A 15676-nucleotide genomic window follows, 5' to 3' on the forward strand; every position below is an offset into this window, starting at 1 on the left:
CATCAAGATATTTCATACCGTGAATAGGTCCTATTAGCTCATCATATGCTGTTTGTTTTGTTCGCAATATGCAGGTGTCTGAAGAGTGGGGCAGGGGATGTTGCTTTCTTGGATCACCTTGCCATAATGGGTGCAACTGGTAAGTTCTATAAACTTCTGTATAACAAATATGAATTTATCCTAAATTAATAAAACATGGGATTTTCTGACTCTGCAGATCAGAGGGCCATATGTACTGTTGCCAACTATTCCTGATTTTTAGGGTTAGTACCAGATTTTGGAGATGTGTTTCTGGAAATATTTAGCTCTGGAAATATCTTTTTGCTTTGATCTTTTACCCAATAAAGTCCCCGCTGTCAAACAATCTGCATGCTATTAATAATGCTCATGATCTTTAAACTTTGATGGCTAGTAGTAAATTGTAAATAATGTCTTACAGGCAGCATACCTAAGGATTTAGGATGTGAAATTGGCTTTTTTGAGATAAATGAGTTTGGAATGGTTCTTTATTGTGAAGTATATTAGCTGTATGAGCTAGGAGTGTGAGCCAAAAAAGGATGGCTAGTGTGATTGTAGCATTTTGTTTAGGTAAACACATTTTTATGTTGTCTTTCTATACCAATGGAGGATCCTAGAAGCATAAGTAGTTTTATAATACAGTACCAGTTCTGGAGAGCTAATTCCACTTTATTGGTTAATAATTATGGTATGCAGTTAGTACAGTAGACCTGTGAGAATGTTCATTTTTATGATATTGTTAATTCTAAAACAGTAGAATAATCTGGTGTTCCACCTTCTAAGTATTTTACAAGTACTAGTTAGAGAAATTGTCAAGAAACATTTGAGTTATTGCTGTTCAAATGTGAATTCTCAGATTTTTAAAGTATAGCTAAACCCAAGAGGAAAATGTAAGATATATTTCTAGTGCTGTTATTGGCTGGCTGCATTTCTGCACTTTTTTGCAGCTTTTTTTCTTTGTTTTTACCTTGCTTTTCTGAAAGCTACATACTTTGCTTACTCTGCTTACTGTATCTATGGAGGAGAAGCTCTATCACTCTAACTCAGTAATGTGTTAGCAATGCAGAACAATTGCCCCTCTCTTAATATTCATGGAGCAGATATCCTATCTAAGATCTGGTAAACTGCAATATATTACATCTTTTTTTGGATTGAAATAAACTTTAAGAAATTAAATTGTCCATTAAAATGGGAACTTTTTTGTATACTACAATAACAGTTCTGTAAAACAAATTCCATGGTATAATTTCATGGTGTGACTTGAGCACTCAGTACAGAAACATTTATAGCTTGGAATATCAGGTAATCATTTTGAAATAAGGAGAGTTTTCTGTAGCTGTCTTGTTGAAAGAGGAGGTTTGCAAAGGTTGGCCTGGGTAAGAGAACAATAGCTTTTGATAGCTCTTACTGATGTGGAGGAATGAGGGTAAATTAATTTTATACATATTGGGGTCTGGGCCCCTAGCATGGCTTCCATAAAGTGACAAATTCCTTTTTCTGCATTAGCAGAAAGTACCAATAGTGAGATGTTTTTGGTATAAGCCCAGTAAATTATATTCAATATGTATGTTAAAAAGATACCATTTTAAACATAGTTAATAAAGCAATGAAAAGTGTGGTCAGACTATTTTTTTATTTATTTAGATTCAGAGCTGCAGCAGTTTGAACTTTTATGTCGTGATGGATCCACCGCTAGTCTACAATCATACAGGACATGTAATTTGGGACAGGGCCCAAGTAAAGGGGTTGTCACAAGATGGCATATGCGAAGAATCACTAAAAAATTTCTTACTCTAATTACGGTAAGATATATAATTAATAATGTTTTTTTATTTTATTTTTTTAACAATTTACCCCAGTGGCCCACTGTTGCATATGTGAGCGAGAATCCTTTATATGCCCCTTTATATGGGTGAAAAACTCTCCAGCTCTTTCACTTTCTCTCCTTCCTCTCTAAACCAGGGAGCTATCAACGCCCAATAATGTTGAAAACTTAACTCCTTTTTTGGTAATATTGGGTCCCCTGCACCCTACACATAATCTATCTAGGGGTTATTAATTACTGATGGTATGACTGACAGTCACAAAACCTGTTTCATATTTTTGGGACTGTGTGAGAATAAAACCCCTTTGAGAGATGGTTAAACTTATTTCACAGAAATTCATATCCAGACCCACTTTTCTGTTGTCTCCATCCCCCTGCCTAGTTGAAAATTAATAAAAAATTACACATAGTTTGATACTTTTTTTCTATGAGTTTGCTATAGTGATAGGCTTGACTGGGTTGACCGTTTTTTTTTCTTTGTTTACTGTTTTTTACTATTGTGATGTGACCTATATCATCTGTCAGGATTGTATTCACTTTAGTTCTATTTAAGGTTATAAAGATATGTTGTATCCTTCGCAATTTCTTAATTTTAGATAGAGTAGAAGGAAAGTTTTAAAACCATGTAAAGCTTTTGTTGCTGCCTGTTTCCCCTCATAGGATTTTTACCACATCAAAAAAATGGGAAATCCAAAATTACTATCACTGGAAAAAGAGGTGAAAAATCTGGGTTATATGTTTTTATACTTTTTACACTAATTTATCTGTTTTGTTTAATAAATTAATTTCCTCTACTCAGAATTTATTTGGAAGAAGTGGGAGACAAAAAAGCCGTCTTGCTCTCTTCACGTCAGAGCTTTATGGGGGAAAGAATCTTCTGTTTCATGACTATACACAACGACTCCAAATCCTGGCAGATGACATGGAGTTGACTGGGATACTGGGATTGGATTATGTGGCTCTCCTAAAGGGCCTAGGTCATGAAGGTGAGAAACAACAACAAGTAGAAGATGACTAGTTTAGGCTCCTATCAGTAGGAATTTTCTGATGAATAAGCTGTACAGAAATATTAGATAGTGTGAAGTTTGTACCTTCCTTATTGATTAACATTTTTCTGATCACAGACACTTTATTGACACTTCTGCTAATAGATATTATTAATTAAACTTTTTAAAACTCATATGCGTGCTTGATAATACTTGTTTTCTATCTATGTTTTCTACTTTTACATTTATTTAAGCTTTTCTGGCTGCATATAATCCAGAAAACAAAAATAAACTTATGGTTTATTTCTTAGGTATTTCTCTTGACCACAGTGTTATTCGTTGGTGCTGTATAAGTTCAGCTGAGATGAGAAAATGTGAAGACTGGGCGTTGAGTGTGAGGTCAGATCCACTGGTCTGTGTCCAAGCCACTTCCCTAACTGGATGCATTGAGATGATTAAGGTAATAGGGTTCACCATGATCAAGGCATTATAGATGGGAATATACCTTTATTTACATCTGGGTTCAGATGACATAGGACTACTTAAGTATATTCATCATATTCTTAAAGAGAGAAACAAAATGAGTAATCATTTATTTGTCAGACCTTCTAAATTCATTTTATTGACCGAAACACACCAGTGTAACTCCGAGTATGAAGAGACTGGTATGTGGGGAATAGTTTGTTAAAAAAAATTAAGGTATTTACAGTTCTGATATTTTTTCACATTGCTATGGGTACAGTGTATATGTGCTGTTAGTTTTTGTACCAGAATAACGCAATAGAATGGAAGGCTCAATAGATCGGAAGGCTCTTGGCGCTCTATAATGAGGCCACATCTCATACAGTTATGCATGAATACATTTGTCAATTATAAAACTCAAATCAAGGTGTTAATCAAATTATAAAACTCAATCAAGGGTTTTTAAATGTTTTTAAATCTAAGACAAACAAGCAAGTCTTTTCAATCTGCAGATGTGGATATTAGCCAAAATTTGGTAGTTCACTCAAAAAACTGTGTTCTGATTTCAGTTGTTCTTGATGTTTGTTGTCTTCACTGAAAGTCCAACATAAAAATAATGATGATTATGTACCAGTGATAGATGCTTCCTTCAGTGATGTTTATGTTAATAGTGTGATAAGAATGTACTATGGCAGGGGTCGGCAAACTCCGGCCTTTAGGCCAGATATTGCCTAGCCCGTAGTTTGTTCCGGCCCAACGCCCCCTGGCTGATCCGGCCTAATGCCGGCCGGCAACCCGTGGATTGGCCAGGGGGCGTTAGGAACTGCCAGAGCCTCTGGAGCTCCGGTGCCGCCCCCTTGCATTTGCTCTCCTATTTACCATGGCTGGCGTTAATACTTCCGCCGCCACGGTAAATAGGGAAAGCTCCCTGAAGGTAAATCCCTCTCCTCCGCAATACATACGGAGGAGAGGGATTTCACTTCAGGGGCGTTCCCTGGTGGTGGGCAGAGCCATTAGGGCAGGTCCAGCCTAGTGTGCTCCCGCCCACCCTATAAATGGCCTAGTGGCAAATAAACTTTGCTGACCCCGGTATTATGGTGTTCTTAACTGTCTTTTTTTGGTGCTGTTGATTTAGAGTAATGAAGCCGATGCTGTATCTTTAGATGCCACTCATGCCTATATTGCTGGAAAGTGTGGTCTCCAACCAGCTGTGGTGGAATATTGGGGTGAGTAAAAGAAGTTTACTCAGCAATATCATACAACCTATGCAATGTTGCTCTTCATCACCTTATGTTTGAAGTCCAGCCTGGTGGTGATTCCCTTTATAGTTACCGTGGAGGAGTTAGTGTAGCCACACTGAGACAGAAAACATGTTATTTGCAGAATTACGGTGTGCAAATGACCACAATTTAATTCAGTACATAAAATTATGGTTTTGGGGTTTAAATACAAAAAATTGCATATCCATATGGTGTTAAGATTTTAGGTTGTAGAAGAATTTGGTGTGGGTCAGCAAAATCCTAATTAGTGAGTGGTATTTGTCGGTCTTAGCTAAATATTTGGCAACTTCTCCTTGCTCTATAACATGGTAAAAGGCCAATCGTATGGAGGCATGCAGACACTGCAACTGATTCAATTATTGGAGGAACAAAATACATTGTCTACATTTCCTGCTTTTCCTTATCTTCAAAGATATAAGAATGATTACTACACTAGATATTTCATCCCTTGTTGTTTGTTTTTTTTGTCTCATAGGAGAGGGTTCTGATTGTCTTGCAGATCCTCTTGAGCTACTTCATCGTGTCTCAGAAAAAGGTAAAACATAAGAATCCATAAACAACATATGTGCACTTATTTGACAAGTAAATAGGATTTTTTTTTTTTTTTGGGGGGGGGGGGGGAAACCTCTTTTTTTTTTTTTTTTCTCGGTGGGGGGGGGGTAGTTAGGACCCTGGAAGTTTGTTGTCTGTGCACAGCTTTACTCCAATCCTGAAAATGCATCAGGAAGTAAAATGAAACCTTTACACATTTTAGGGGAATTTTCCCTCTTAGACATAGAATAGTTCAACCAGGGGAAGTGACAAGATTTTTCAAGAGAGTTATCTCAAAGTACCCAGCCTGAGAAATTTTGCAGAACTAAAAGAAAGAGAAGAGAGAAAAGACAGGCTTTTGTAGGGCAAAACATTTTTGCTAAAAACTGAAAATGTATTTAGTTAATAATTTTAAACACTAACAGAGTGTTCTTGGGATTGTAGAGTGGTTGACACACATTAAACAACTGTCCAAAAGCGCTACCACCGATCCGCCCGTGCCACTATTTTCTCAACGAATCAACCATTAACAAGTTTAGTGTATCCACATAACATGCCTTTCCCAACTTCAGCAGTTTACCATCTGTTTTTTTATTGAGGGATCTGCTGATAGATTTAAATTGAAGAATTCATTGCACGTCTAATACACAAGTTACAGACTGTACCACAACCAAGTCATTCCTGTTTGATTAGGTGAACAATTTTTATCGTTCATTTTTGATCTCTGAACAATTATAATCAATTACCTTGTCAGCAACACCAATCCAGCACCAAACTACTTCTCTTTATAACTACAGCGGGAGATTGAACACGTCCAAACCGCCATTTTGGTTTTATCTTGTATGTATCTCTGAGCATTAGCCGGCAGACGGCATCTGTTCTATTTGGTCAATAGCTTCAGCAAATTTACCAAGTCCTCAATACCTTGAAGAAGCCCCACGGGACAAAACGTGTTGGGAGGGAAACAAGACCTTATTTTGTTGCTACTTCATGTTGTTTAATGTGTGTTGACCACTCTACAATCCCTAGAACAGTGAATCCGTGTTAGCCTAGGTCTAGTACAGGAGGACTCTGTTAGTGTTTAAAATTAATATCTAAATACATTTTCAGTTTTTAAGAAAAAAGTTTTGCCCTACAAAAGACTGTCTCTCTCTCCTCTCTATTAGTTCTCCCTCTTAGACTTGTTGATTTTTCTTAACTTTCTATCCTTGTGACAATGTCAGGACAAATAGAGGGTAAATGTCCCTAGAGGGGTCACAGATAACATTGACCACCTAACATAGAGTCTTTTCCTTTATTACTCTATCTATTACTAAAAAATAAGGTTTTCACTATACTACTACTACTATTCCAAGAGTTCATTTTTTTCTTCACTTTTACTGACAACACTAGCAACACCCAGGAGCCATCAAGGCCTGGTACCATTTTTTAACATTGTAGATTTTATTGTTTTTGTTGTAAACAAAGTACTACAAACAATGGCAAGAAAATTGGGGATAAAGGGTGAGAAAGAAAAACTTGAAGGGGGATCCGGCATATTAGTAGTAAGGAACACATTGAACATAGGTGATATTAACAGACAATGGCATTGTTATAACAAAATCTATTGTAATCTTACATAAAGATAAAATAGACAATGCTGAAATACTGGTAAACTTAAGGTGTGTACACACTTCCAATTTTTATCGTTCCAATCGAACGGCGAACGATCGATTGGGCAAAAAATCGTTCGTAAAAAAGTAACCAACGACGCCGACGAACGAGGAAAGTCGCTGGAAACGAACGACCGGACCGACGGATCGGATTGGACGACGATCGTTGAACATCGTTCGTGTGTACGGTCGTTCGTTGATCGTCCATGTTCAGAGCATGAGTGATGAACGAACGTCCGTCACTTTCCTGTCATGCACATAGTTCCTCTATCGCTCAAACGATCGTATCTATTGTGTGTACAATATCTACGAACGATCGTGTCGTTAACTCTATGTGCAGGATCGGTGCTATACGATCGTTCATATATATCGTGCATGAACGTTCGTCGTTCGTTTTCCAACGATAATAATTGGAAGTGTGTATGTAGCTTTAGTTCCCTGGACCAAAAACAATGAGGGATAGGAAACTAGAAAGAGTGAGTGAGTGAGTAAAGCCATTGCAAATAAGAAGGTTTCTAGACAAAAGAATTTAAATCAGCACATATGAGAAATAGGCATCCCAGTCTTCCCCATGTTCTCTCAAACTTTTCACCAGGTACCATTTTAAAAGTTAATAGGGACAAAGAGCTGCTGCTCCTGTGTTTTGAAATGGCACCTGGGACTCAAGTGGTTAACAAACTCAAAGCTACCCAACTGGTTTTAGACTATAGGCTACCATACACCATTGGATTCAGTTTATTAGTGGACTTTGTTCACAATTTCACTTTTTCTAATTGCTAGGGTGTAACTTCATTAACTGATTATATTAAAGTATAGTTGAAGTTGTAAAACGCACCAGTAAGTATCATTTATTGATCTTCCTTATTTAGGGTTTCCGTCTCTGTATGCATTGGCTATCGCTAAAAAAAGTATGAAAGCAGTGAGTCTTATTGACCTATCTGGGCGACGCTCCTGCCATGGTAGCTTGTATAGTCCTGCAGGATGGCTCCTTCTCTCCAAATACACAGTGCGGGCACCAGTGAATGAGACATGGGCCTGTGACATTAACTCAGGTAGGAGCACTGAGAAAACAACACGATTTGAAATAAAATGATACTCTAAATGTAAACCTTAAATATAATAATATTGTACTGTATATGCAGTTATGTATGTTCTTCTGTTTGTTTTAAATTGCAATTTTTAATATATCTATAATATGTAAATCTGTGTCTTACTGTTGACCCATCAGATCTATAGAAACCCATGCATGCTGAATGATCTGCATCAAAGTAGATCCAAATTTTCAATACAACAAGTCCTAAGACTTTGTTTTGAAATTGTTTGCATGATAGGTTGTATGATCTTGTTAGGTAAACTTATTCAGCTATCCCTTTGGCTTTGCTGTCCTCCTTCAGCTTATAAGAACTATTTCTGGAAGGGGTGCATGCCAGGAGCAGATGATGGCCTCTGTAAGGTCTGTGTTGGCTGGGAGGAGGGTGGCAGAGTCAATGGGAAGTGTGCAGCCAATCACGACGAGCGTTATTATGGAAACATGGGTGCCCTAAGGTGAGTCTAAAAACAATTACCTGAAAAATAATAGTCTTTGTGTGTCAAAAGCTCAACTCTCCAGCCAAGGAGAGTAGCAAGTAAGAAATGTTAGAAATTCTGTAACATATTATTTTCTGGGTTACTATTGAGATTCCTGTTAGATTTCTTGCTATATGTGTTTGTATAGAATACATATTTTCCAATCTATTTAATCTGTCACTTGATCAGGTGCAACAGCCACCACCTAGTAGAAACTTGTTTTTATTTTGTATCCCCATTGAGGGTGGAGGATGGGGGTGGGGTATTTCCTTAGTTTATGTTCTACCAACTGACAAGCCATAAAACGAGTGGAATTTTCTCCCAGCAGGAATACAGAATATCACAAGTTGACATGATTCTAATACTTCTTACAGTTGGGCTTTACCTGTTTTTAAATATTTTTACGTTTGATAAACTAAATGTAAATGTGTGAAATGCATTTTCATATAGTCAAATGATTATTTTACGATAGCTAAAAATTATATGTCAACATTCACATTATTCTAGGCGAGTTCTTTTAGATCCCAATCGTTTAGTTTAGATCAACCTTTGATCATTTGTGGCCCTGAGGTTGATGTAAATTGGATAAAAATTGTCCAATCAGTGCTGATTTAGGTACCTTGTGACTTTTGATCATCTACGGTACTATAAGGTCAATACAAGCTACATTTATTTGATACAAAATATTGTATATGTTAAAAGGCAATTTGTTTTGTTTCATTTGTATTAACATGATGATAATTTTAGGTGTTTAGTTGGAGACCCAAGTGGGCGCAGTTTTGGGGATGTTGCATTTTTGGAGCACCACTCACTTCTAAATAACATAGCAAGTAAGAAACTTTATCTCCATCTTTATCATTTTTTACTAGCAGATATTTGAATATTAAACCCTTAACACTCTAAGCCCTTTTTTTTTTTAAACCCTCTGCTCATTATTATTTCTACGAGAACGTAATACAGCAAATGTTTTGTGATAGATCTGGAATCTTCTGGTTGGGCTTATGGCTTTACTGCTTCAGACTTTGAGCTTTTGTGTCCCAATGGTGAAAGAGTCCCACTGACAGAATGGAAGACTTGTAATCTAGGTCTGATTCCACCCAGTGTAGTGATGACACGCCCTGTCATTACAGCAAGGATCCAGGACTTTCTGATGAAATCCCAGGTAAAAAAACCTTACTCTTTAGGAATTGATACTATAAAGGAAAAAAAAGTGGAGTTGAATAATTTGGATAGTAATATGGAAACATTTTAGCAAAACCCAACAAGAAGTGTATTAATTAAATATATGGTACTGAGACACACACAACTCTTTTACTAGGTAGTAAATGTGAGAAATTATTTTATTATCCACTAAAAGGGCTTTTTCTCATTATACCAATGCAGTGAATTTTGCTAAATACACACATTGACATTTGCCTGGCAGCAAGCAGGCTATTCATTTTCATTATCTATTCATGTGCAAGGAAAAATAAAAACAGCATGATTTTAGCTAGCATGATTAGTTAATTAAAATGAACACAGCAAAGATGAAACACATCGGAATATTAACAGCACTCAAATAACCCAAATTTTGTAAATTTAGAGTTGATAGACAATAAATTAGAGACGCATTGCATAAATATATAGCAAAATTACAGGAAAAGGTAATCGCTAAATTTGTCTGAGGTTACAGATATAAACAAAACTGTAGGGATGAACACTGTACCAAATAGGCAAGCTGTCAAGTGTATTGCAACAGTTTTTCACACTCTATTCAAATCACCCCCACAAATTGTTGGAATAAAAGATAAAAGTTGTCACTAAGCTCATGAATCAGAAAAAAGTAAATGAAAGTGTTACAAATAAATTACAACTATTTGACTATAAGGTCAAGTTTTAAATGAAGATATAGCCCTGAATTAGTTATATTTGTAATAAATGCATTCATCTCTACCAGCCACAATTGAGGAAATGGTTGTACTTGAAACTACAGAGATATATTTTAAAAGTAAAATGTCAAAGTAGCTTCCCTGGTTGTCATGCAAATGTAATCTCCTAAAGATTATGTGAATACTTATTACTGTCATTAGTGGACAAGTAGGCACACTTATCAAATACATTTTACATAATAGGTGCCTTTTTTTCTAGGAATTCCTAAGAACAGATGAAGACTCTACCTTCCATCTCTTTAAGAATGTGAAACCTAATGGAGAAGGGGATCTGCTTTTCAAGGATGCAACTTCTTGTCTATTGCCAGTTGGTCACCTTACACTTGAGGATATACTAGGAGAACATTTCATGCAACTTTCTGACTCAGTGTTTGACTGCACAAATGCAGGTACTCAATCAAATAGTAGCTCAGACACATTGGGTTTAATTTGCTGAATGCACAATTACTTTGTAAAGCCAGCACACCAAAGTTTTGTGCAATCAAATTGTCCTTTTATTGTCATTTGTTATTGACTGAAATGGATTTGGTCCAGGATTGAAAACTTTCTCAAACTAATAGCAAATGTTTTTTTATAAATCCATTCCAGGTTTGCTAGATCACACAGGTTCTCCTATGACATTCTATCTTTTCTGAGCTCTCGGAGAGCTTTATTTAATCAATCCCTAAATGCATTACTGATTTTAACTGAAATAACAATTTTTGAAATTTACATTCCCAAATTTCTATGCACCCTTGTAAACATTTGGCAAGGTGATAGGTACATTCAGGAGGTAAATTCAGGAAAAACCTTCACTTATCACACAATAGAGATATTAGCTTAGCAACAGAGTGAGACTGGGAACATGTAGCTCACCAGGAAAAAGTATGTCACTCAAAATTTGGCATACAGAAGCAAAACATCCGTCGCCTAATACTACATACAGTGAGGAAAAGAAGTATTTGATCCCCTGCTGATTTTGTACGTTTGCCCTCTGACAGAGAAATGACCAGTCTATAATTGTAATGGTAGGTTTATTGTAGCTGTGAGAGACAGAATAACAACAAAAGAACCCTCAAAAACCCAGTGCTCAAAAGTCAGAGCTTGATGTGCATTGTAATGAGTGAAAAAAGTATTTGATCCCCTATCAACCAGCAAGATTTCAGGCTCCTGTATGTAAGTAACAAGCTGAGATTAGGAGCACCCTCTGTAAGGGAGTGCTCCTAATCCAAGCTTGTATACAAAAGACACCTGTCCACAGAAGCAATCAATCAGATACCAAACTAGCTACCATGGCCAAGACCAAAGAGCTGTCTAAGGATGTCAGGGACAAGATTGTAGACCTACACAAGGCTGGACTGGGCTGCAAGACTATCGCCAAGCAGCTTAGTGAGAAGGTGACAACAGTTGGCGCGATAATTTGCAAATGGAAGAAACACAAAATAACTGTCAATCTCCCTCGGTTTGGGGCTCCATGCAAGATCTCCCCTTGCGGAGTTGCAATGATCATGAGAACGGGGACGAAGCAGCCCAGAACTACACAGGGGGAATTTGTTAATGATCTCTGGGCAGCTGGGACCATAGTCACCAAGAAAGCAATTGGTAACACACTGTGCTGTAAAGGCCTGAAATCTTGCAGAGCCCACAGGGTCCCCCTGCTCAGGACAGCACATGTACAGGCCCATCTGCAGTTTGCCAATGAACATCTGAATGATCCAGAGGAGAACTAGATCAAAGTGTTGTGGTCAGAGGAGGAATACTGTCTATGACCCCAAGAACACCATCCCCACCATCAAACATGGAAATGGACACATTATGCTTTGGGGGTGAATGTACACAATCAGCAAACATACAAAATCAGCAGGGGATCAAATACTTCTTTCCTTCTCTGTATATGTTACATGGATAGTGACTGCTTACATGTTACAGAAGACTGTCAAAGACCACTTGCATACACCAAAAGATTATCAAAAATGAAGTATTCTAATACAAATACTTCTCTGCACACAGAATCTACACTAAGTGTTTATCATTTTATCTGAGTCTGTTTTTAAGAACAATTTAAACTGTTGGCAAGGAACACTTTGGTCGAGTATGTAATATATTGTGTATATAACAATATACAGAGCGCGGTAGTTAAAAGTATCTAACAGTGTCTCCTACATTGCAGGTTAGTTGGTGAAACAATGCAACACACTGCATAATAACCCCCAGTAATCCTGCAAAGTATCTGCAATCATAACCTAACCCCCAGGATTGGTGTTTTACTTACTAGTTTTACTTAAGTCTCCCATAAGGTGTCATTCAAAGATATTGAGATAAAAACAGTTGTACAGTTCACAATGGGAAGCAGTTAATGCAGTCATTGTTCAAAATTTGACATTTCATACACTGCTCGAAAAAATACTGAAGTCACAGCAGATCTTGATGCCTGAAATATTCAAGATGAGAATGGAAACCAAAATCATTAACCTACCGGGGGCTGAATTAAAAATCACATTTAAAAAGTAACACATTGTGTGCTCAGGCTCAGTGTGAACCTTCTCCCATCATGTTGGCATATCGACCCATTTTGGTGTTCTCTGGCAAATGCTAATTAAGCTGCACAGAGCATAGGCCTGACTAAAGGATGGCAGGCCTACATGCCACCCTTATGGAGTCTGTTTCTTACAGTTTTGTTGGAAACATGCACACATGAGTAAATATTTTCTACTACTGGGGTCAGCAATTTTTCACGATCCATTCCAACCACTAGCACTGCACGATGCATGAACGGGTGCTGTACATATAGCACTGTTCTGCTCTATGGAGCAGGATCACGAAGGTATTGACAGCTTTCCAATTGTGGTAAGGTAAGTGTAATTTTTGTTAAAATATGCGCACCCCAGACACATGACTGTATATAAACAAATATATGCATTTTAAACATAGTTGTACATACTGAACGAGAGGAATTATTTTTTAAGAATACATCTCTAAAAACCACCACTAATCATCTTTTTATTATCATTTACTCTTAGGGGGTCAAAGGTTTGCATAATGTAATCTTTTTCTGTTGCCTTACCATGAATTCTAACCATTGGTATTCAATCTTTCCAGGTATCTTGGATTACTGCAATACGGACATCTGTGCGGACTCCAGGAATTAGCAGCCTTTCTCCAATTTCTGAAATAATTTGATTTGTAAAATCCTGTGACAAAACTGCCATCACTTTTGTAGTGTCACCAGTTGTAAGTACAAGTTGACAATCAAAAATCTGGCAATCTCCGGACCAGAGGAGTGCTGGGTTTTTGAAAATTCCGGATTTTTTTTTTTTACTTACCTCCACACACAGACAGCTTCCTCTCACAGCACCGGCAGACATCTGGCACAGTTCCAGAAAGCAGGCACGTCTTAACGTGTATTGAGCGTAGCAAGCAAGACCTAACAGCTGTTTCTGCAGAACAGTGCCATCAAAACATTAGTGGCTAAACAATGTACTACAGTCCCTGTACTAAAAATGCGATCCGAGATTCATGCCGGAAAACTGAAAGAACCAAATTATTGATGGCCGGATTTTCGATTGTCAACCTTTAATAGAGATGGATAGAAATGAGAAAAACGGGTTTATATTTACTAAAGCAGGAGTAAAATGTAAAAGATATGAAATGTTATTTGCTTATAAGATGTATTGAATATTAGACCTTGCTGATATTTGTCAGCTGAAATGAATGTACCAACAGTTGTAGTTTCCAGCAAGGGGTTACATTTCATATACAGCTCATCTGGCAGAATAAAAATACAAAAGGTGTCATTAACAGTCATATTTAAAGGTGCAAACTTTGAAGTTATCATTCTTGCTTTTCATTTGTTTTGTAGTAAAAATGTACTAAAACCCTTTCAGATTTTGTTTTGCTGTCTTTCCATCTTAAACAGATATCAATGAAACATTGGTTCCATTTGCCCTGCACTAGTGAAAACTCTAAATTCCCCTTCATTTCCGTCTTGGTGACGCAGACACTAAGACGAATAAAGGGTTAAATCTGGACAGCAGGGACATACCAAACATTCAAACATTTCTAACTTTTCTGTTGACAGCTCCTCCCACTTTTCCTATGTGAACATCACAGAGACAAGAAGTAAAATTCTCCCCAATAAAAACAAAGATACATAGTTTTCAATTGGGCCCAGTGCACATTAAGCTGCACTTGTGTATGCTGGAAGAAAGTACAACAGATTACAATGCATCACAATTGGATGCAGCACACATTATGGTTACCGTATGATAATATTGTTATCATGTCACCCTATAAAACAGTAAGTTCACAATAAATATAGGTGAACAAGGGCAAAGAATAATTATGCTGCACCCAGTGCTAAATTACATACAATTTTAATCTTGTGCTATTGATCGGTTTCGCACCAAACTGAATATGTTCTATATCTCTGTTCTGACAGTTGCCTGTGAATGCTTCACCGCTATTTTCCTGGTTGCTCTGTATTTTAGAAATGTAATGATGGTTCCTAACTTGCGCACCATGGAGTCATTTTTACTGCCACATCCTTGCTAATGAATGTAGTAACTGTAGTAAAAGTTTTTAATAAAGTATACTTAACTAAATAAATTCAGCTCACTCACAGACTGTTTTTTAAATATACAGAATGTGTGCCAAGAAAAGGTGAATTTATTATGTACTGCAGAATGACAGTAGGACTGATTTGGTATACTGAAAGCTGCTAAATGAAAAAAGGCTACTGATAAATGCAGTACACTTTTTGTTAAGCAGTATGGCATTTTTGTTTGTCAACTCCACTGGAAGTGCAAAATGTAAATGGCTTGTAAATAGCATCTATTCGGGACAGTTCTTAAAACAACATGTTCAGTTGAGAGCTGCATTTACCCTGAATCTGACCTCTTAAGCAGGTTTTGTAGTCTTATGGACTTGTACATCAATGTAAAAGTTGACTGAACAGGCCCACAAAAAGAAGATCCTGAAATGCAGAGTCTATAGGGGGAACTCCCCCATCATTGTGGAATAAAAAACATCCTTGAAGCATTGCTTGCAAGGCTTTCTATATGGCCACAGCATTAAAATGTTATTTTTGTAATCATAGATAATGCTAATGAAATGGGAATCTTTATAATTTGTTTGGTGCCTTTTTGAAAGCTCATAATGGTCGTTGTCCCACAGACCTAAGTTATCTTCCAAAGCCATCTATCACTTCTTCCTCTGCACCCAGACAATCCCAGGACCCTTCTGAAGCAAGAGGCAAAAACTTCTTACATGCAGCTTTGTGGAACTTACCTTTTCAACCCAAAGTCCAGCCTTTCTCAGCCTTTTTAGCTTGGGGAACCCTTAAAATGTTTTTCAGGTCTCAGGGAACCTTTGCCATATTAAATCTATAAACCATCATAAAGAAATGCACAATGTGAATTATGACCCCCTCCCTACAGTGGTGCATAGAATG

General features: G+C 37.2%; 1 protein-coding gene across 2 annotated transcripts in view; it reads left to right on the plus strand.

Annotated features, from left to right (window-relative positions):
* LOC140333694 (serotransferrin-1-like) overlaps positions 1-15118 on the plus strand; it is a 20007-nt gene extending 4889 nt beyond the window's left edge. For both annotated transcript variants that reach the window (XM_072415534.1, XM_072415533.1), the window contains 12 exons: positions 75-139; positions 1663-1820; positions 2643-2829; positions 3141-3289; positions 4427-4517; positions 5047-5106; positions 7624-7806; positions 8149-8299; positions 9068-9150; positions 9298-9482; positions 10448-10637; positions 13327-15118. In XM_072415534.1, the coding sequence (XP_072271635.1) occupies positions 75-139; positions 1663-1820; positions 2643-2829; positions 3141-3289; positions 4427-4517; positions 5047-5106; positions 7624-7806; positions 8149-8299; positions 9068-9150; positions 9298-9482; positions 10448-10637; positions 13327-13376 (1552 nt within the window). In that variant the 3' untranslated portion in view covers positions 13377-15118. The remainder of the gene's footprint in view (positions 1-74; positions 140-1662; positions 1821-2642; positions 2830-3140; positions 3290-4426; positions 4518-5046; positions 5107-7623; positions 7807-8148; positions 8300-9067; positions 9151-9297; positions 9483-10447; positions 10638-13326) is intronic.
* The last annotated feature ends 558 nt before the right edge of the window (positions 15119-15676 follow it).

This window comes from Pyxicephalus adspersus, chromosome 6 (genome assembly GCF_032062135.1).
Source record: "Pyxicephalus adspersus chromosome 6, UCB_Pads_2.0, whole genome shotgun sequence".
Classification (NCBI taxonomy): Eukaryota; Metazoa; Chordata; class Amphibia; order Anura; family Pyxicephalidae; genus Pyxicephalus; species Pyxicephalus adspersus.